The sequence below is a fragment of the Apium graveolens genome, chromosome 9 (genome assembly GCF_009905375.1).
Source record: "Apium graveolens cultivar Ventura chromosome 9, ASM990537v1, whole genome shotgun sequence".
Lineage (NCBI taxonomy): Eukaryota > Viridiplantae > Streptophyta > Magnoliopsida > Apiales > Apiaceae > Apium > Apium graveolens.
In genome coordinates, this window is record NC_133655.1 from 114,168,526 (window position 1) to 114,190,381 (window position 21,856).

The 21,856-nt window shown below is 34.2% G+C and overlaps 2 protein-coding genes across 4 annotated transcripts; both read left to right on the forward strand.

The window, feature by feature from the left end:
- Window positions 1-7,250: 7,250 nt before the first annotated feature.
- On the forward strand, window positions 7,251-11,569 carry LOC141687130 (putative complex I intermediate-associated protein 30). Of its 3 annotated transcripts, none has more exons than XR_012560940.1 (9): window positions 7,251-7,394; window positions 7,589-7,670; window positions 7,937-8,050; window positions 8,380-8,436; window positions 9,797-9,888; window positions 10,274-10,354; window positions 10,506-10,604; window positions 10,686-10,786; window positions 11,117-11,247. XR_012560940.1 is itself a non-coding variant. In XM_074492297.1 (8 exons), exons 2-8 carry the CDS (start codon window positions 7,619-7,621, stop codon window positions 11,303-11,305), a joined length of 684 nt encoding a protein of 227 aa, XP_074348398.1. In that variant the 5' UTR covers window positions 7,252-7,394; window positions 7,589-7,618; the 3' UTR covers window positions 11,306-11,569. The 3 variants fall into 3 exon arrangements, 1 of the variants encoding a protein (XP_074348398.1); XR_012560941.1 differs by having other exon boundaries at window positions 10,708-10,786; XM_074492297.1 differs by lacking the exon at window positions 10,686-10,786 and having other exon boundaries at window positions 7,252-7,394; window positions 11,117-11,569.
- A 440-nt stretch (window positions 11,570-12,009) lies between these two features.
- On the forward strand, window positions 12,010-13,549 carry LOC141687131 (dormancy-associated protein homolog 4-like). The gene is made up of 3 exons (XM_074492298.1): window positions 12,010-12,455; window positions 12,914-13,013; window positions 13,096-13,549. Exons 1-3 carry the CDS (start codon window positions 12,242-12,244, stop codon window positions 13,121-13,123), a joined length of 342 nt encoding a protein of 113 aa, XP_074348399.1. The 5' UTR covers window positions 12,010-12,241; the 3' UTR covers window positions 13,124-13,549.
- Window positions 13,550-21,856: the final 8,307 nt, after the last annotated feature.

A 21,856-nucleotide genomic window follows, 5' to 3' on the forward strand; every position in this document is an offset into this window, starting at 1 on the left:
TGAGTTGTAAATAAAAAGCTCAATTCCGTAGTAAGCTCCAGAGTTCTTGTAGTGTTGTATATCACTTTGTGCCTATAATTTTTATTCTTTGTATAATCGTAGGATTGCCTTGAGGATAGTCTAGTCATAGTAATTGGTCTAGTTCTGAAGCATATCAGTTAAGCATTTGCACACACCACGTTTCTGGCTGTTTGTCCGGTTGCATGAGTTTATTGATCTTTAGATGTCTAACTGCATTCGTTGAGATGTGACAATTTGGTTGGTTAATTGTAGTAAGGGGGATCGTTGCATTTTCATATAGATTGCATTCATGCATATTTTTATTTGTTTTGAGTCTGTGACGCTTGAGGACAAGCATCGATTTAAGTTTGGGGGTGTGATAAGTGGCATTTTATACCACTTAGAACGTCTTAAAATGGCTTAAATTGGTGTCTTGAAATCAAGTATTTTGTGTATTTGATGCGTTTTTCTAGTGTTTATGCATTTCAGGGTATTAGTTGCATTTCGGGGGAGGAATCATCAAGAATAAGCCTTGGCATGTGTTCACCATTGCGAGAGGAAAGGAATGGAAAGATTACGGTGAAGAAACGGAGCAAGCTTGGAATTTTTCCAGTAGGGTCCTGCGCGCCCGCGCAGAAATACTGAGCGGCCGCGCAGTAGCCTGCGCGCCCGCGCAGAAATGCTGAGCGGCCGCGCAGGGTCGGGGGAAAAGAAACTGAATTATTTTAGACTTCTACTTCTGTGTGGCTTCCAACTTCTATGTAATCTGAGTTTTATGGGACTATTATATAGGTAGATTTGAGACGTTTTCATAGAGAGTATTAAGGAGATTATGTTTTAGATTGTGTTTTACGCAAGGAGCGAAGGAGATAAGGAAGAAGACCGATTTAGCACACCGCAACGAAGAGGAAGCATATATTCTTGTGATTCTTGTTTCGTTGTAACGTTGGATGCTAGTTTTCTTGCTTTGACTTATTTACTCTTGTGACGTACTCTGTTTTAATATAATTAGTTTAGTTATTATTTTCTTGTGTTTATTTATCATGATTTCATATGAACCCATGATGGCGATGAGTTCTATTATGGGCTAATCGTGATCATGGGGTTACAACGGATTTATTATGGAATTCTTTAGTTAATTGTTTAATACTTTAGTGTGTGATGATTGCATGATATCTAGTATTGGTTGTGCGTATTCGTCTTATGTGCGTCGCGAACATATAAGATAGGGTGTTAATCTCTTGTGAAGCGACGGTGGATCTTGAGATTTAGAACTTGCCATGCTAGCATAGGTTCATGTACGTTGTGCATGATTAGTGGGTAACTCTAACAGTTTTATTTGCCCTATGTAATCAAAAGGAATAACTTGTGCTTAAATCGTTGTGTTGTCAATTTCTGTAGACATATAGGAACTCAACATAATTGATGACTATTCAACTTCTATCTTAATTGTGGATGCTTGGTAGAATGGTATTAGTACAATGAAAGTTGGCTTTTATCAGTTTCGTGTTATTCGATTAATGTCATCACTATCACATGCTAAAGGTAATAACAATGGCTATAGAAGGAAGTAATAATGAAGTTGTGATCTCATGGGTGTTTTATTATTGATAAATTGAAGTGTGAGTTAAGTGGTTAATTAAGTAGTTAATTATAGTTAATATTTGATCAACAATTTTAAGTGTTATTATCTTAACATTGAGAAGTAATCATACATTGGTGAGTGAGTTTAATTAGAAAATAAATTAGTCTGAGTCTCTGAGGGAACGAACTAGAAAGTATTCTATATTACTTGCGAACGCGTATACTTGCGTGAATATTAGTGCGTGTTTTCGTCCTAACAGTTTTTAAGACAAAAACGCTGTTTGATGTCATGTTTATGTCAGGAAATATTGATTGCAAGTAACCATCAGAAAAATGACACCCCTGTTGAACAGATTTGTACTATTTAATAGTTCCATTTGACAGTTGATCATAACTCCGATATTATCACTACAAGTGCCTACTAGTTCAAGCAAAAACAAACAACTTAAACTAGCAAAAACAGAACTAACGAAATATTTTAATGCATAAAATATTTTACATGAAACCAGTTACATCACCCATCCTTTCCTTTGCTAATGTTAGAAGATCTGGTCACCCTCATCAGGATTGTAATTCCTTTCCATCACTATTCAAGTACCTATTGTAATGATTGAAATGAATGATGTACGAGTTAGTTGAGAAATGATTACTTTGAAGACATGTTTCTATGTTTTTCATGTGCATAATACAATTACAGGAATACAAATAAAGTAAAAGCAACAATACTTACAAGTCACTTTCTGGCACACTTCTCCCCATCAGTCCCACAACGTGGAGGCTTACAAACTCTCTTTAAACGTCTACACTTAGCTCCAAACTTTCTTCTTCCATTACTACCTTCGGAACTCTGAGAAGACCCAACAACAGTATCAAGATCAAAAGAAGGAATAGAATGATCCTTAGTTGAACACTCAGTAGGCCTGTCAGGACGACGTACAGGGGGAGGCTGATCAGTAGAAGGATGGTCAGTAGTATGAAGCTCATGAGTATAGTGTGTAGTAGGCTGCTCAGGAGGAGTGGTAGGAGTAGGCGTCAGATGTAAGTCAAATGAAGGATAAATATCCCTCGGTCTCTCCGGAATGATATCAGTAGAATGATGCTCAATAGTACGCTGCTCAGAAGGAGAGTGTGAAGTCAACTGCTCGGGACGAGAGTGTGGAGTGAGCTGTTCGGAAGAAGGGTGTGGAGTAGGCGTCAAATGAAGATCAAATGACGGATAAGGATTCCTCGATATATCCTGAGTAACATCTATATGAACATCTCCAAGATTTGTCATCATAGGATCATCACCAACTACATCATCTCCAACTACATCATCTCCAAGTACATCTGCAACAATCTGATCAAGTACATCAGCTCCTCGTCCTCGACCTCGACCTCTACTACGTCTTGGACGACGCCCGGGATCCTGCCGCGCATCCATCTCTCTAACTCTACGCTCATCCACTGGCAATGCGTCAAAACCATACAACCTAAAATCTCTAAAAACATTACAACCATCAACAACTAACTGATGAACACCTGGAAGAACTGAATCTGTCTGATCAACTATACTCCTCAACAAATCTCCCTAAATACAACAAATAAATGAAAGACTTGTTATGGTTCATAAAAAAGGAAAGAAACAAAACAATTGAAAAAAGACTACAAAATAATTGAACATATATATAAGGTACGAGAAATAAATTATGAACATGTATATAGGACTTACAACGTAATGATGAAATGCACCAGTACGAGAAATAAATCGCACAGTCCTCTGCATATACCAATCGTGATAGCCAAGCACTGTACTATCATCAACAATCAAATCTACATGGAAGATAGTATCTGAACGATGATCCCATAGAGAAATGAATGACTCAAATTTCTGACTCCACTTAATCAACTGATTGCCCCTCAAAGTCATCCAATGTAACTCACTTGTGTACTCTAACACAGGTGGAATAGATTGCACCATCCCAAACTGCCTAGCAACTCTGTCAGGCGCATGAGTCTCAACAATAAAAATACAAAGGATGGGGCCTCTATAACGCCAAATATGACGACCAACCAAGCAATAAGGAGGCAAAGAATCAATGATTTCCGTAGAATAAGGCTGCCATATGAAGTTAGATGGTGCAAGCCCATCTAGAACTGTACGGTAAATAGAAAGTGTACGACCAACCATTTCTTTAAAAGAAAGACTAACAAGCCACCTAGAATCAAAATTAATAAATAAAACCAATTCAATATTCTAATGTAAAATTACATTTAAATCTTTCTAAAACCCAATTACGGGATTAGTGAACCCTAGAAAATTAAAAAATTTAAAAGTATGATTATTACATTAACTTATTAACATCGGTTCCTAGGGTTTACGATCTAGGTTTTAGGGCTTTAGGCCCTAAAACCTAAACCGTAAACCCTAACTCAACAATGTTTTTTTTAAAGTTTATTTTAATGTAAAATTACATTTAAATCTTTCTAAAACCCAATTAAGGGATTAGTGAACCCTAGAAAATTAAAAAATTTAAAAGTATGATTATTACATTAACTTATTAACATCGGTTCCTAGGGTTTACGATCTAGGTTTTAGGGCCTAAAGGCCCTAAAACCTAAACCGTAAACCCTAACTCAACAATGTTTTTTTTAAAATTTATTCTAATGTGAAATTACATTTAAATCTTTCTAAAACCCAATTAAGGGATAAGTGAACCCGAGAAAATTAAAAAATTTAAAAGTATGATTCTTACATTAACTTATTAACATCGGTTCCTAGGGTTTAGGGCCTCACGACCCTAAACCTTAGCAATAATTAGGGTCCCTAAAACCTAAACCGTAAACCCTAACTCAACAATGCTTTTATTAAAGTTTATTCTAATGTAAAATTATATTTAAATATTTCTAAAACAATTAAAAACAAAAAAAAAGTTTCATACCTGTCTCCGTGTGGACCCGGAAGCTGATCATCAAAAATAGCAGAATGACATAATGGTGAGTCTCTAGGGATCGGAGCAAGAGTAGGCAACCTCTCCCATGCCCATAACTGAAACAACAAAAGACATCCAGCAACCTCCTCTTTGTCTGTCTTGCAACCCTTGCATAGCTCTCTGTACAAGAATGCAAGGACAGCAGCTCCCCAAGCATACTCACCACATGAATCCAAGTCCCGAAGAAAAGGAAGGTACATTGGATGAATATAACCTCCAGAAGTATCAGTAAATAGCACACCAACAATAAGATGAACAATATAGCACCTAGTGCGATGCATAACCTCATCTAATGATGCAGTCTCGGGAAGAATCCGTGGAGTAAGAGAGGAGAAGAAAGAACATAAAGTCCTGGCTCCATTAAGGAAAGTCGAAGGAGGTGCAGTACCAAATATAGAGGCAACAAGTCAAGTAAAGCATCGCCAGGGTCGGGGATATCATCAACAATAAGAGCACGCCCATCAATAGGAAGGCCAAGGAGGACAACAACATCCTGAAGAGTAATAGTCACCTCTCCCATAGGTAGATGGAAGGTATGGATCTCCGGCCTCCACCTCTCAACCAAAGCAGATAATAAACTCCAATCAAGCTGTAATGCAGAAACCCTAACAACACCATAAAATCCAGAAGACTGTAAAAATGGAATCATCCGACGATCCAATGAAATACTATCCTTATTAGGATTAGACCGCCTACATCTCAAAGCATCACCACCACCTAACCTCCAAACCTCTCCAGACCTACGCTTGGGCTGAAGATGAAGAAGACTATCATCAATAGGTCCCGGATTAATTGCCTGCAAATAGATATTTGTAGAACATTCAAATGAAATCACAAAATATATAAAATGAAGAATTTTATATGCAGAATAAAATTGTCAATGAGGTACATAAACTCATATAAACGGACAAAAACTCTTTTCTACTTATACTTGAATTGAGTACATTACTTCTGGTCTACCTAAATTCTGCTAGAGGACTCGGAAAGATTGGAACCTTGAAACTACTTAGTTCTTTGCACACCCGATCCCAGCACGCCCAAAAAGTCTCTAACAATCACAAATATGAATATTGTAGTAATTTAGATTATCAAAAACTGTGAATCGTATTAGTTAGTTTGTTAAATGGTCTACGAGTTGGGAAATTGATCATCATCCCATTCAAAGAATAATACAAACACATGGTGGACAATATTTAAAATAGCAGCATATGTACTAAAAATAGCAACATAAATCGTATTAGTTAGTTTGTTAAATGGTCTACGAGTTGGGAAATTGATCATCATCCCATTCAAACAATAATACAAACACATGGTGGACAATATATAAAATAACAGCATATGTACTAAAAATAACAACATAAACACAATCATATCAACAAATTAAAGTAAAACAATTTTTAAGAAACAAATAAAGAAAAGTATAGGAGTAGAAATACATACATTAAAATCCATAAGGGGAGAAGAGAAGGGCCTTAAACCCTAAATTGATGATGAAGAAGATGAAACTAAGGTAATCCACTTCACCTAGAGTACGGAATTTTTGCAGAGGGTAATTGCTGTTAAAAGTTCGGATTGTAAGTACGGGATAGTGTAATTGTAGAGTATTAAAGTACGGGAGTTTCGTTCTCAATAGTATAATTGCAGAGTACGGGAGAAAGAAGAGAGATTATATTTTAAAAAAGGTGTAAACGGTAAACGAAAAAGCGTTTTTGTTATATATAAAAACGTAGTTTGAGATATTGGTATTAAGTGACATATGGGGCCAAAACTATAAAGTGTGACATTGAGGGTCATTTGTGTGGAAAAAGTGACATTCAGGACTTTTTTTCAATTATATATAGGATATAATACAATATTAAGATAATGAGTGAAAATATGAGAATTTGTAAATTATCATAAATAAGTTGTTAATATTATTTTCATTAGTATTAATTTGGATTTATTTACTTGCTTTACTCATGAAATTTATGTTTTTTGTAATTTTTAATTTACTAAAATTTTATATTGTTGACTCTATAATTTTCAGATGGTGAGTATTGTAAATTTTAATTTAGTTTGTCTACTTTTTATATTAAAAAATTTTTAATAAAAAAATTTTGGGTGAATTTTGGTGTCTCTTTTTTAATTTTTACAACTTAATGTTTATTGTGATTTTTGTATTTCTTTTTTTTAGGTTGATAAGTATTAGGATTTTTTTGCAAATCTAGTACATATATGATTTTTTGGTGGTGTTTGTTTTTTAACCTTGACGACCATATCATCTTAACATATCACCTAAACTCCCTTACTCCAATTATATATAATTTTTGTAAATGTTTCGAGAAGATAGAAATAGAAAGAAAAAAGAAGATACAAATGACAAATGCTTCCATTACACTCGTTGAGCTCTTGTAAGTGTAGTCAAGAATTTTTTGACATATTCGTGTGTAATTAATTAGATTTTTTTAAAATATAATATTTTTAATATTTTTTCATAATTATTTCATAAAAAATTTAAATATAATTTAAAGATGCAGTAATAGTAAAATTATTTGATTTTTACAAACTTACTCCGCATTCAAAATTATTAAAATTCATCTGAAAAATCAAAAATTAAAGGTCAATTGTCAAATGGGCTTCATGGCTTCAGGTGAAAGGTGCTAATTTACAAGTTGGGCTTCTCTCTGGTTGCCCAGCCCAAACACCCTTTTATGATTATCAGACCGCAACGGCCTAAATCCTAAACATATTAAACGTCGTCGTAGCTTCTTCTCCGTCATCATTTATCCACCGTCTAAACTTCAGTCAATCATTTTCAGCTCAACACAGCGACGGCAACTGCAATTACAGGCTTCGTATGTATGTGTTTATACCTATAACTCTTTTGCGTGTTTTTATTTATTTTTGAACATTATTTCTAGGTTTTAAACATTGTACATCACTTGAGCTAATTGAAATTAAAATTAGTTAAACATCTAATTGCAACTATCACAAATATGACTAAACTTTACATTATATTATGTGTATGCTTAAACCTTGTTTCGACATCGTAGGAACTCGAAAGAAGCTGTATAAGCTAAGCTATGTCTAGGTTTCGTGCAGCCTTGCAGGCTTCTCTCACTGCTACTAAAAGAGGTATTAACAATTAAATCATTAGTATCAGTATTCCTTTTTTTTTTGAAAATTTGTTCGGAATTATGTGTTATTGCCACAGATGTCGTATTTTTATAACTAGAATTATTAGTGGTAATACATATTTTATAGCCTTTTCGGAGCAAAATGAAAAGAAATGTTTTAGTAGAAGTGTGTAATGTATATGAAAGTTGATTCTAGATATTATGTATGTGTTTATATGACGATTGATGACACGGTGCGTGATTTTCTTGGTTTTTTACTTGCAGCTTTGACATGGAATGCTGAAGACTTGATTCCTCCAAGTGAACGGCTTATTTTCAACTTTAATTCAAAGGAAGAGCTTAAAAAGTGGCATTTGTATTCTGATTCTGAATATGGAGGTGCGTGCTTGCTGAATTTTGATGGTTTTGTTGCATGTGTTTTGAGTTGCTACAAACATCTTGCATATGACCTTAAAAAAGTGACAGTAGTACAAAATGTCCCAGGATTCATCGTGTCGTAGTTTTTCATATGTTCTGACTTGGCAAGAATTTATCATTATTGATGCAATTTAATAACGCAACAAGTCAAACCTCACATGTAATTTATTCTTTTGGTTAGTTCTTACCGATCTTGTTAAGCACCGGTTTGACTTCATTTTGTTGATTCGGAAGTAATAAATTCCACTTATCTGACTGATGAAATTTTTTAATGGCTGGCCATCTTGTAGGTTTATCCTCAGCATCTTTGGAGATCACAGATTCCAGAAATGAATCAAGTAGTACTGGTCAGTGGAAACTATATGTTCCTCTATATTGAATTATGGCTACAATGTGTACATTCTTTTCAAACATCTATTTTATATTTTATCTTTAGCCCATGTACAACAAGATACATTACTTGGGATTACATATAACTCCTTCAATGAGTTCTTTTAGCTTCTCCGTTATACATGTCTTAAAATTATATTTATTCTAAATATTGATGTGATTGGGATTTACTAAATCTATGTTTGAATAAGAAGTTTATTCGTAATTTTTGTAGGTTTATGTAGAATTGAAATCAGACCGAGCTCAGTGTATACTGATAAAACCAACATTTAGGCTAAAAGTTCTGTTATAGTTTTCTACTATGGTAGAAAGATTTGTTAGTATGTCGTCTTCTTGTGCATTTTCATACCCTGCTCTTATGTTTGCTTAAGTTGTAGCTGGTCATTCAACTGTGATAGAAAGAGGTAGGTTCTTAGTTGAAATAATCAACCGTAATGGCCCAAACCCAATCAATGCAACAAAAAAGTATCATCAGTGAGCAAAATTGTTTAATCGAAGAACTATTATAGATCCTTCATTGATACAAGTTGTCTCATTAATCCAGTGCTCTCTAATGTTCTCCTAATATCGTCCCTAAACGACTTGGCTCATGTTTTCTGGGATACTTCTATATATGTAAAATATCTCGGCCTGCATAAACCTAGGAAAAAAAAACAATAATGTGTGATAGATCTGCAAATTATTTTGATAAATGCATCTACCAAGGTTTTTGAGTTGACAGAAAACATGCCATTCGTGGGTTGTAAATTACTGAAGAGCTTGTGATAAGAAAACTGAGGATTAAGTTGTATGGTTTAACAAATAATCCCCAAGGAGATCACATACTTGCCTAACATGTATGGTTTAACATAAATGTTCCCAGCAAGACATTCTAATTTGCTTGACGTTTTCTTGGACATTGGCATGTCCTTGCCTGAAAAATTTAAAATATATGGTTTAATTTTAGCTCATAGTTGACCTTGTCCATGATTTTACTTTTTGTACCTGCTACTTTTTTTCAGTAAGGTTGCGTTATTACAATAGATCAAGCTTGGCTTGGAACAATTATTACTATTATTAAACTACAAGGAATACTATGTGAAATAATCCCATGACAATATTTTTACTCTTTATATTGAGTTTGGGATTAGTAGTCCCTTGTATGTGAAGTTGGAGAAAAATGTCCCATCCCCAGCATTATTTATGCAAACAAACTTCGCCTTGTAGTATGTGTTATAAACCAAAATTATTGTGTTATGCCAACTTCTAGTTTTTCTTTCATATATGTTAATGCATCTGAAACTTATTTCTAATTTAATTACTCTTTCAATTTATTAGGGATTTTTTCTGGGAATCTCTCCCTGGATGTTACTGCGGGATCAAAGTGGAATATCTCCCGGAGTGGCTTTTGTGGTATGCGGTCAAAGAAGGTAAGCATCACTTTAAGTATCCATTTTGCTGATTTTTTTATTCTGGCTTATAAGTTAATTGAAGTATTTAAATGCTAAACAGCCATGTAGCTTGCGTCAGTACTTTTTTTTTTGATAATATATTAATTTATTTGCTGATATTGACGGACTTCATCAATTTTTTTGGCGGAAGAAAAAGTGTAACACTTTTCTAAGTGGTCTTACACACAAAGTGCAGATACAGTGATACACAAAGTGAACTTTAAAATATATTGTCATTGGGTGATATTGGTTGTCTCAATTTTGAATGCATAGTTTTTTTGTTAAAGAAGAATTTTTCCTTTTCTCTTCCTCATCTTACAATGCCGTGGGGAATTGGGCAAATTTTCATTCTCTTGTTATGCAGTTTAATGGCTTCATTGATTTGGATCCATATGACACAATAGCACTTAAACTTAAAGGAGATGGAAGATGTTACATATCCACGGTAAGTTTATCATCCTTTATTATTGTAACAAAGAGAGCAGAATCTGTAGTTTTTCTCTTGCTATTTAATCATAAGTTTACTCTGGTATCACTAGCATACCTAATCAGAAAAAATCTTCTGATAGTCTTTATCTGATTAAACTCTGGTGTAGATCTATACAGAAAACTGGGTAAATTCGCCTGGACAGGAAGAAGATAATTCATGGCAAGCTTTTGTTTTTGTGCCTAAAGATGACTGGTATATTGCGAAGGCAAGTTCTTTTCCTATCAAATTTGGTTAATTTTAACATCATCAGTGTTAATTGAACTATCCTGGAATTTGATCTTTCTAGACATGGTGTTGGCAATATTTAGGTTAAAAACTAACCTCGGTCTGATCATCGATTTGTTCTGAAGTGCGATCTGTCTAATCACGGCCGTAGGCAATATATAGGTGAAAAACTATCTTTAATCTGTTCTCAATTTAGCCTATGATACTAATGACATTTATCTAATTATAAAAATGTGCATGAGACTTACCTGGATGAAGAATAAAAATGCTTTTAACTCTTGATCTAGATAGATGATTGTATTTTGGTTTGGGGGCTCCGTTTTTTCCCCTTTTTTGTGATTGGATGGTCAATTGACTGTGTTATCTTGTATGATTTACTTGTACGGTGAATTGTTGAATATAAGACTTGTATTATGTATCTGCACAAATCACCTTGGAAACCCAATTAACAATCAATATCTTCAAAGAAATTATTGACGAGGTTTACTACAGATACCTCTTGCTCGCTATCTACCAACATGGAGAGGAAATGTGATTGATGCGCAAATGGAAATGAATCCTTCTCGAGTTCTTGGCATGTCACTGTCTGTAAATGCAGAGGGCGGACTGCCAGGTGCTAAGTCTGGTCCAGGTGACTTTCATGTTGAGATTGATTGGGTGAAAGCTCTAAGAACAGTTTGAATTTGAATAGATCATCAGCTTTTTATTTAGGAATTGAGAGTGGGTGGTTAGTTCTTACAGGTCTGTTGTCAGAAACAAAATGTAGTAAGTGTTATTTCTTTTATAAGCTGTTGCCTTCTCAAGGCAAGGGAGGCCAAAGCACTCTGTCATAATAACTTGAATAATGATAACATCCAGGATTGTACAATAAATTCTTGAACACTGAGAAATATTGTTCTATCTATGGATTCAATACCAGTTGATCAAGATGTTAATACCTATCTTTGTGACCGCGTCTGTGCTGGTGCCTTGCTGCCTGTAGGCAGACAATTTTGTTAACACCAAGTCACCAATGAACATGACTTGTTTATTTATTCATTTAATGTTTGGATTGGATGATAGTAAAAAGGACCTTTTCAGAAAATCAAAGAATTATATACTCTGAGGTATTAGTCTAAACAATTTAAAATCTATTCTAACTAATACATAACTATAAATAGTAATTTGACCCCCCCCCCTGAGTCACCTGCATTACTAAATCTCCTTGTTAGGGGTTCACATGATACATATAGGTTACCGTTTCTAAATGAATATATGGTTTGAATTACGGCCATATTAGCCGGAGCCATTTCTTAAGTTGAAGCCATAAAACTTACGAATCTTCCTTAATTCTCTGTCAACCCCAACTTGACATCGTCTATAAGAACTTCATATTGTTCCCTCAATCTCTCCCCTCGTTGAATATAATATTTTTCGGTTTCGGAAATCAAGAAAAGGTAGTAATTTTACAACCTTCCTCTCCCTCTCTAATTAGTAACATTCGTATCACCTCCTTGAAACTAATATCATCACCTCTCTGACTTGGTACATTGTTACAAAAGGAGAAGAAGAAGAGAGAAGTATTATTTCACTAATTCTTTTTTTTTTTATATATATTATTTGAAATAATTTGAACAAATGGGCTTCCTTCATAACCTATGGGATGAAACGCTTGCTGGACCAGCACCTGAATCTGGCCGCAGCAAACTTCGCAACAATGCACTCTCCGATCGATCATCTGGTCGTCATGCTCTTGTCAACACTCCGGTTTCCCGCAGCATCACAATGCTTCGCTCTGACTCTGTGCCATCTTCTCCGACCACCCCAACCACTCCTGGCTCTCCATTTTCACGTAATTTATCAAACTATGTACTTATTCTCCTTGGATTCATAATATGTGATCAGGAAAGAGAAATGCAGAGACAATAATTACATATATGTTTCCCAATAAAATAAAGTGTAGATATTTATAGTCCTATCGTATCATTATTGTACACCGGCCTAACCGGCACAAAATATTGATGATGGAATATTATTCATCAGGGAAGTCTGATCCCGCTCCCCTCCCGCCTGACCTTAAAATGAGGATTTTATATCAAATCCGGAACGATCTTCATAAATCAATACAAATTTTTAGCCCTGGTCCTTCAAAAAAAAAACAATCTCGGCTATTTTGGCAATCATGGTTCCGCCACTAATCAGTGTACATTGTGAGATGCATGTCGATTATGGGCGAATAGTGTATTCGAAGTAATATTTTATTAGCCTAAACAATTTAATGGGTAAATGTAATGCGCCGTTTTTTTCCAGCTACTTCACCAAACGGGGAATTCAAGAAACTGACAAGGAGAAAATCAACATCAGAAGCATTACAACGACCTCAGCCTAAGAGTCCCACTGGATACGATTGGTAGGTTCCTCAATCGTAAATGTATAATCATCGCAATTTATGCTGAGAATTTTTATTTATTTGCAATATTCTATTGTTGCAGGATTGTTCTTAGCGCTCTGGATCGTTAAGAGAGGAATTTACAGTTTTCGAAGGTGTAAACGAAGCAAAGCTAATCTGTATATAAACATACAAATTATACAATTAGTACTACATACATAAGTATACATTCAAATCAATCAAACTCGTTGCACTTGCACATGAGCAGATATACACATATTTACATAGGGTATATATGATTAAGGATGGTTCAGAGAGAAAAAATCGACGTCGCTGAGGATCGTTTGATGCTTCTTAGCTGGAAACTCTTGATGATAAGAGAAGTTGCAGCAGCTGCATTTCGGCCTGGGGCCTTGCTTCCTTTATGATAAAATTGGAGTGATGCCTATTTATTACTATTTTTATTTTGTATTTATAAATTTGTATCCGTGGTCCGTGTTGTTCTAATCCTGTAAAATTGCCAAACAATCGTCTGATATTTACAACACTTTTTTCAACCGCACTTTTTCTAACAGCACGACAATTTTTAATAGTAATCTCAAAGCGGTGAGGGTACCTTCGAGAGATTAATCGGCAAGTCGGAGATTAATCGGACCGATTAATCGGAACATTAATCGGAAGGATATAAATATTATTTTTAATTTTTATATTATATAATGATCAACATGTCAAATATTTGTTTGAAAAAAGAAATTAAAATGGTATTAAACGATATCTACACATTTGACATGCGTTATGTACTAATTATTGAGTTTACAATATTAACTATATTTTAATTCACACTTTTAAATTAATTATAATATGTTATTTTTATATTTTAAGTGAGAAAATAAATATATTAGATTACTTGTTACTTCTTACCAATACTTTATATTATAAATTGACATGATATTGTGTGAAATTATGAAATTAATGATTTAAAATTATAAAAACGTAAAAAAAATATTTTTTTAATTATTTTCCGCCTAGACCGACTAGGACCGATTTTTGACCGCCTAGCCCGCCTAATCCCGATTTTGACCCGATTTTTTATAAAAACGCCTAAATCACCGCCTAGGTCCGAGTCAGGGCGTTTTATCACCGCCTAGACGCCTAGGCCGATTTTTAGAACACTGCTCAACTGTGAAACTGGAGCAACTGTCATCTTATTCGGGGAATAAAAAAGTCAACATTTAAGCAACCGGGTAGGTCATTCCTGGATTTTAAGTCCAGCTTGATCAGAATTGTTTGAGAAAGAAATGAAAAAGAAAAGCATAGAATTTGTATGAAAATAAATGAATCATCATTAATGTCCCAGGCAGGCAAAGCAATGCAGGACCAGCTGTTATATGGCCCGGCCCAATATGGGTTGAAATACCGAACCCCTCTCACTCAGTTATCATCACGTAAGGCTGCCAAACGGATAATTCGGATACGAATATAGGTATATCCGTATCCGCATCCGCAATTATCGGATTCGAATACGGATGATATCCGTTTTATTTCGGATACGGATAATATCCGTTTTTTTCGAATACGAATGCGGATATTTCGGACGAATATCGGATTTTTGAAATTTTTTTATTGCCCCTACCGTTTTGACGATGATTATAGAACATTTTCTACGATTAAATACAAAGAATATATTTATATATGTATAAAGTATGTGTACAATTATATAAAATTTGTATAAACATATTATTTAATACATTTACACACACTATAAACTAAAAAAATAAATTTTAAATTATATATAATTATATATTTATATAATTTAAATATCATATATGTATTTAGTTTCAGATTGGAATATCCCGAATTCGGATACGGATAATATCCGTTTTTTCTCGGATACAGATAATATCCGCTTTTTCTCGGATACAAATGCGGATTTTTCGGATGAATATCGGATTTTTCGAATTTTTTTGACAGCCCTATCACCACGAGTGAACCACGACTTACTAAGTTTATGTGGCGAGCATGTGAGTTTATTACCGGATCATATACGTTAAATATGTAAATTTCAAATATTAACTAAATAAAATAATCGATTATTCGACTCCAGGTTTGTCGAGAAGTATATATCGTGAACTTGCAGAGAAGTGTTTTTACTTATAAGGAAGTCATTTTGACCTTTAGAGAATTGAAGATATCGACAAGTCAATCTGATATGTATAGAAGTGAAGATATTGATAAGTTAAAATACATCTAAAGAAGTAATAATATCGACAAGTCATAGTACATATAAAAAAGTGAAGATATCGACAAGTCAAAATACACGAAGAGAAGTGGAGATGTCGACAAGTTAAAACTAGATCCGGCAATTTTGGACACGACACGACTTACACGACACGCAACGACATGAAAATTTAGTGTTTGTATTTGCTTTTTTAGTACACGACATGAAAGTACACGAACACGAAAGTACACAGTCGAGATTTAGTGTCGGTTTTGTGTTTAACCTTCGAGTACATGACACGATACGAAGTATACGGCATAATTTATTATAATTAAATTTTAATATTTTTTTATAAATATATGTAGAATTATAATAAATGTATGCATATTTAATTTTAAAATATTATTTGATTTCATTTAATTGTATAGAATTGAAATCTAAATATATATTTTTCATATATTTTATAATTATTTAACCTAAAAATCTTGCTTTTTAATTTATATTAATATTAAATTGAATATATATTAATATTCAACTAACACGACACGAAACGACATGAAACGAAAGTACACGAACACGAATGTACACGAACGCTAAACATGTCGGTTTTGTGTTTGACATTCAAGTACACGAAACACGAAAGTACACGACATGAAAGTATACGACACGAACGAATTGTCAGGTCTAGTTAAAATACATGTAAACAATTGGAGATATTGACAAGTCATTTACACATGTAGAGAAGTAAAGATATCGACAAGTTATTTGTAACACCCCCAAATCCGGGGTCGGGGATCCAGGTTGTCACGAGTTCCATTTCCCTTAATAATACTTAATCTTAATAATCAACCAACTACTGCGTACTGTGGCCCCACACTATACACACACACCACAAGTTATAGTCTCAGAGATGAATATCCAACAATAACACAAGTCATTTTATCCCACAATTATAAATCATTACACCTTAAAAGGGTTTCTGAATAAATTTACATATTCTTTGCCTTTATTACAATTCATAAATATACATAAGTCTGGTACATCAAAAGTCGAAAGCCTAGCCTATTGGTAGATCCTACCTCAGCTACACGGCATCAACGCTTTCAGAAAACTGCGGAACGTTTCCTTGTTGGGGTTAAACCCAATAGGTAGTATGGTCTTGGTGATAGAAAACATAATTGAATTGGGTAATAATTGTATGGGTAGACAATTATTATCATAATTGAGTTGGGTAATAATTGTATGTGTTGACAATTATTATTACAATGAGAATGGGTAATAATTGTATGGGTAGATAATTATTATTGTAATCAGATTAGGTATGTCTTGTTGGCTAAGTTTGTGATGGCTATATATACATAGTCATGTTATTATTTTGATGTATGCTTGAGTATTGTTTGACTTAAGTATCGCTTGAGTGAATACCGTTTGGTGAGATTGATTTTATTATTGATAATTGTTTTGATTAATAATACAAGTTGGGACGTGGGTTTTTCCGCGTCATATATTGAGTGTGTGTTTTGCATTGTTTGTTTGGTTCTATACTTGTGTGTGTTCCCCCTAACAATTGGTATCAAGAGCCAAGGTTCATGATGAAGAAGGTTGGGGGATTTGAAATTGAATTGTTTAATGGAAGAAACAATTTTACCTTGTGGCAAAGTAAGGTAAAAGATCTGTTTATTCAACGAGGGTTATATGCGACTCTCGGAGGGAAGAAGCCTACTGAAGTTGATGAAAGAGATATGTCCTAAGTCCAATCATGAATGAGGATTTAGGAATAACTTTTTATGTAATATGTTTTGATTTCATTGATATTAATAAAAGTCTTGTTTTGTTTTATTGTGGGCCCTATCTATTTAAGTGTTTAAATAAGATATACCATAGTTTAGAGTAAAGATTTTTATGAATTATGATGAGATCATAATAGTGAAACCTAAAAGATGATAACTCTAAACTTAAATAGTTCCTGGTCATAGGATTACTAACTGGTAATTAATAATCCGCAAAGATCGGTACATACTATGCTTGCTTCATTCTGAAGGATGTCTGTTCTCATAGATATTTGTGTGGTGACACTATAGCTAGTATGTAGGTGCTTATTATAGAATAAGTTCACTGAACATGACTCGCACAGCTGAACAACTGATGGAGTTCACTCACGTGTCAGCAGTTGTTCACATATTGATAGTTGTACAAGTATCCTTAGACTTGAGGTCATCATAGTCATCTTGTGTACACTGAACTATGCTTTGGTTTAGTTCTTAGTCTCCAGGGACAATTATTAGGGCTCTACTGGGTATAGGAATTTGTACACGAAGATAGTGTATGATCAATAAAGGATCTACCCCTTCCAGTGAAGGAAGAGAATGTTCATAGCTGATCCACTTATGCTAGTTCAGGAATCTCAAGCCAGAGTGAATGAAATTAGAAAGGAGTTTCTAATTTACATAGAACTGAGCATAGTGAATGGGAAAGCAAATGATTAAATTAGATAGGCTTGACACAAGATCCATGCCTTGTATTTAATCAGGACATTGGAGGGTAGAAGGAGTTAATTGTACGGTAACTATTCACTGACAGGTTCTTGATATTCTAAGCAGTGAATTCATATTATCCGAATAGTCGCGATATGTTGAGAAGCATCACTCACGATGTAGAATAAATATAATTAATCAGTTAATTATATTTAGTGAATTTTAATATTCATATAAATAATTAATAATAGTTTATTATTATTTATTTCTACTACCGGCATAATTTTGAACCTATAGGGTCACACCATTAAAGAATATTTTCTTTGATGAAAAATGAGAGAGAGAATTATTTTCTAAATAGTTAAGAAAAAGAAATAATGATTAAAATAGTTTTAATTATTATTAAAGCATTTTATGAAGATAAAATGTGGGGGTTAATATATATAAAGATATATTATAAAACCCTAGGAGAGTCCTAAAATAGAATGAGATGGATGGCTCATAAAACACAACACACAATTTTGGTTTTGTGAAAACCCTAGCCTCCATCTTCTTCTTCTCTCTCTCTCTCCCAAAACTCCATTTTTATAAAAGCTTAGTTTTATAAAAAAGTTCATCGAAGCGGATCGTTCTTGGTGGATACCGGTAGAGTGCTTCACACACTGAGGAGCAACTGCTAGCACTCCAATTTTTAAAGGCTTCGATTCACGAGGTATGATTTCGATTCCTCAGCTTTTTCCTTTTATATGTTTTTTTTCTATATGTGCGGTATATGATTTTTACGGAATAATTGTTATTTCACACTTCCGCTCATCCGTAAATTCCATCATTGGCATCAGAGCTAGGTTCTGCATATAGATATTCATATAAAAAAAATTTCAGATTTTTTAATGCATGTATGGATTTGTTATGATTTTTGCAAGTTTATTTGGATTTAATTATGAATTAATTTGAAATAATTTTTGCATGAGATTTTGACTACTGATCTGGGTTCTACAAGTGTTGTAGATCATCTAGGTATTTTTTTCATAATTTTGTGATGTGTAGATTATTTGTTATGAATTTTTAAAATTTTTTTAATTAAAATTCATGAAATAATTATGCATGTGAATAATTATGATTAAAATTTGCACAAGGACCCATGGCTGATCTGGTATTTTTCTGCTACTCCCTGATTTGAGAAATCATATTATTTTGATTTTTATTAATTTATTAATTAAATGTTAATTAATTTATTAATAATAAAATTAAAATAATAAATTAATAAAGAGTTATTAATAAGGGAGTAAAGGGAAAGGGGGGTTACATCTCCTAATTGTAACAGCAGAAAAGGAAAAGACAAAAGCTGACAGAACAAGAAAAACAAACCTGCTGTTGCCAACGGTCGGCCAGGTGCGGGCGCGTGAGACGCACACGCGGGGTGTGTTGCGCATTCCGTGAATGCGTTACACACTGTTGCGCATTTACGGAATGTGTTACACGCGTAAATGGCTCAACAGTGTTGTAACGCATTACGTACATGCGTTACAGCCCGTATGTCCACATTAAATTTGATTTTTTGGGAGTTTCGTAACTCCGTTTTGGGCGTGCAATATATCGTTGGATTCGTTTTTCCGAGACGGATCTAATGGAGTGGTCAAATATTTTTTATATAAAAGTTTTGAACTGTTTATATTCCTGAAAGTGTTTTAAAGCATGTTTTAATTGTTTTAATTGCTTTTAAATGCTATAATAAATCCATACATCATTATATCAATGTGTGACATGATATTAATTGCATGCTTACTTGTTTATTTATTTTTATATATGAGATATATGCCTGTATTTACCATGCGATGATAGATTTAGGTGAACTTAAATCAATATGAGGCGTGCTCTAGAAAATCTAGAATAGGAATCGTTTCTTGCCTTGACAATAATATTATGAATACAATCATGAGATTCTTGTGTTTATGAAACACGTAATTAAATATGAATTTTCAATTTTGAGAGAAAGGATAATTCTATCAACAACAGATTTCTATCTGTAAGAAAGGGTTATTAAGTGACGCCTCTTGACAATGCTCCACCCGATCTGGGAATCATATGATTATCGATTATTGATTTGAAATATTTAATTTAAAAGGAAGAATCTCTTTATAATATGATTATGATTGTAACATAATATAATCCCTCTAAAATTAAATAATATCAAGTAGTAATTGGCCAATGACACAACAGGCTTGTGTCGGTCATAGCCTTCCAACATGATAGAACGTGGTTCTTATTTTTAAATCATTATCGTTTCGTGCTACAGCCGAGGGCTTTGATTTCGAAATAAGAAATACTTGTCTATTATATAGAGATGTGTACATTGAATTAGAATCTAAAGGTCGTTACGTGCCACAGCCGTGGGCCGTTTGAGACTGATTCAATTGTACGGAATGTTGTGTTAGACTTGAATTAGAAAATTGAGTTTGTCGTGCCACAGCCATGACTCAATTATTCAAGAGGCTAAAATTATATTAGGGAATAACATAAGATGTAATTGACAAGAGTTGTCTGCCTATTGAACATCACATGACGTTTCGTGCCACAGCCGAGGTTGTGTAATGGAATGTAGGATCCCTATTCCCACTAGCATTATGAATGCCTAATTTTGACTTAGGGGGTGTATAAATTAGATAAACTAGTGGGAGCCACTTATGAATAAAGACCCGATTCATATAGTGTTTTGAAATGAAATTGAATATTTTCTAAGTGTTGTTATGTGTTTATCATTTACAGATTTACTATATTCGTTATGTCTTCTGCACTATCACTCCGGAGTATACTAGATGCTCACAAGTTGACTGGTCCTAATTTTGCTGACTGGCTTCGAAACTTGAGAATTGTTCTCAGGGTTGAGAAGCTGGAATATGTGCTTGACTCACCTAAGCCTACTGAACATGCTAACGATGCACATAATGATGAACATGTTGTGTATCGTAAGTGGATAGATGATGCAAATGTTGCTCAATGCATCATGTTAGCTTCCATGAACATTGAGCTACAGAAGAAGCATGAGCATATGGATGCTCACACTATCCTTATGCATCTACAAGAGTTGTATGATGTGGCAGGGAGGACAGCTCGATATGAGATATCGAAAGAGCTGTTCGGTTGTAGGATGTCTGAGGGATCATCCGTGAATGACCATGTACTTAAGATGATCAATTTGATTGAACGTCTTGGACAACTTGGTTTTGCCATGGATGGGGAGCTGAGCCAAGACTTGGTCTTGCTCGTTTTCGCAGTTTGTTGTGAACTTTCACATAAATAAGCTAGATGTCAGCCTGGCTGAACTCCACAACATGTTGAAGACTGCGGAATCGAATTTTCCCCCTAAGAAGAGTTCTGTTCTTCTAATTGGTGAAGGTTCCAATCCTAAGATAAGGAAGAGGAACCCTTCCAAGAAGAAGAAAGTAGGTGAAGAAAAGCCGGTTCCACCAAAAGCTGAAGACCCCAAGAGCAAAGTTGTTTGCTTTCACTGTAACAAGGTGGGGCACTGGAAGAGGAACTGCAAGGTTTACCTTGCAGAGTTGAAGAAGAAGAAGGGGAGTGAGACTACCGCTTCTGATTCAGGTATGTTCATGATAGAAATGAATATGTCATTAAGTCAAATTTTTACTTGGGTATTAGATACCGCCTGTGGTTCTTACATCTGCAATTCGTTACAGGGACTAAGGAGAAGTAAGACTCTTGAGGAAGAGGAGGTGATTCTACTGATGGGAAATGGAGAAAGAGTTGCTGCTGAAGATGTAGGATCATTTCATTTACATATGCCTACGGGCAAGACTATTGTTTGAAATAATTGTTATTTTGTTTCCTCGATTGTAAGGAATATTGTTTCAATTCCTATGTTGGATTTGGATGGTTTTTCATTTTATTATTAAGAATAATGAATGTTCTATCCTTAGAGATAATATTCTTTATTGACGTGGTATTTTAAATAATGGTCTGTATGTATGTGACATAATTTACTTCAGATTGAACAAACTAATAAAAGAAAAGGGATGATGAAAATCTCACTTTCTTTTGGCACTGCAGACTTGGTCATATTAGTGAAAATAGACTGCGGACATTGTATAAAGAAGGGTTACTTGACCCCTTTTGATTTTGAATCTTATCCTACATGCGAGTCTTGTCTATTG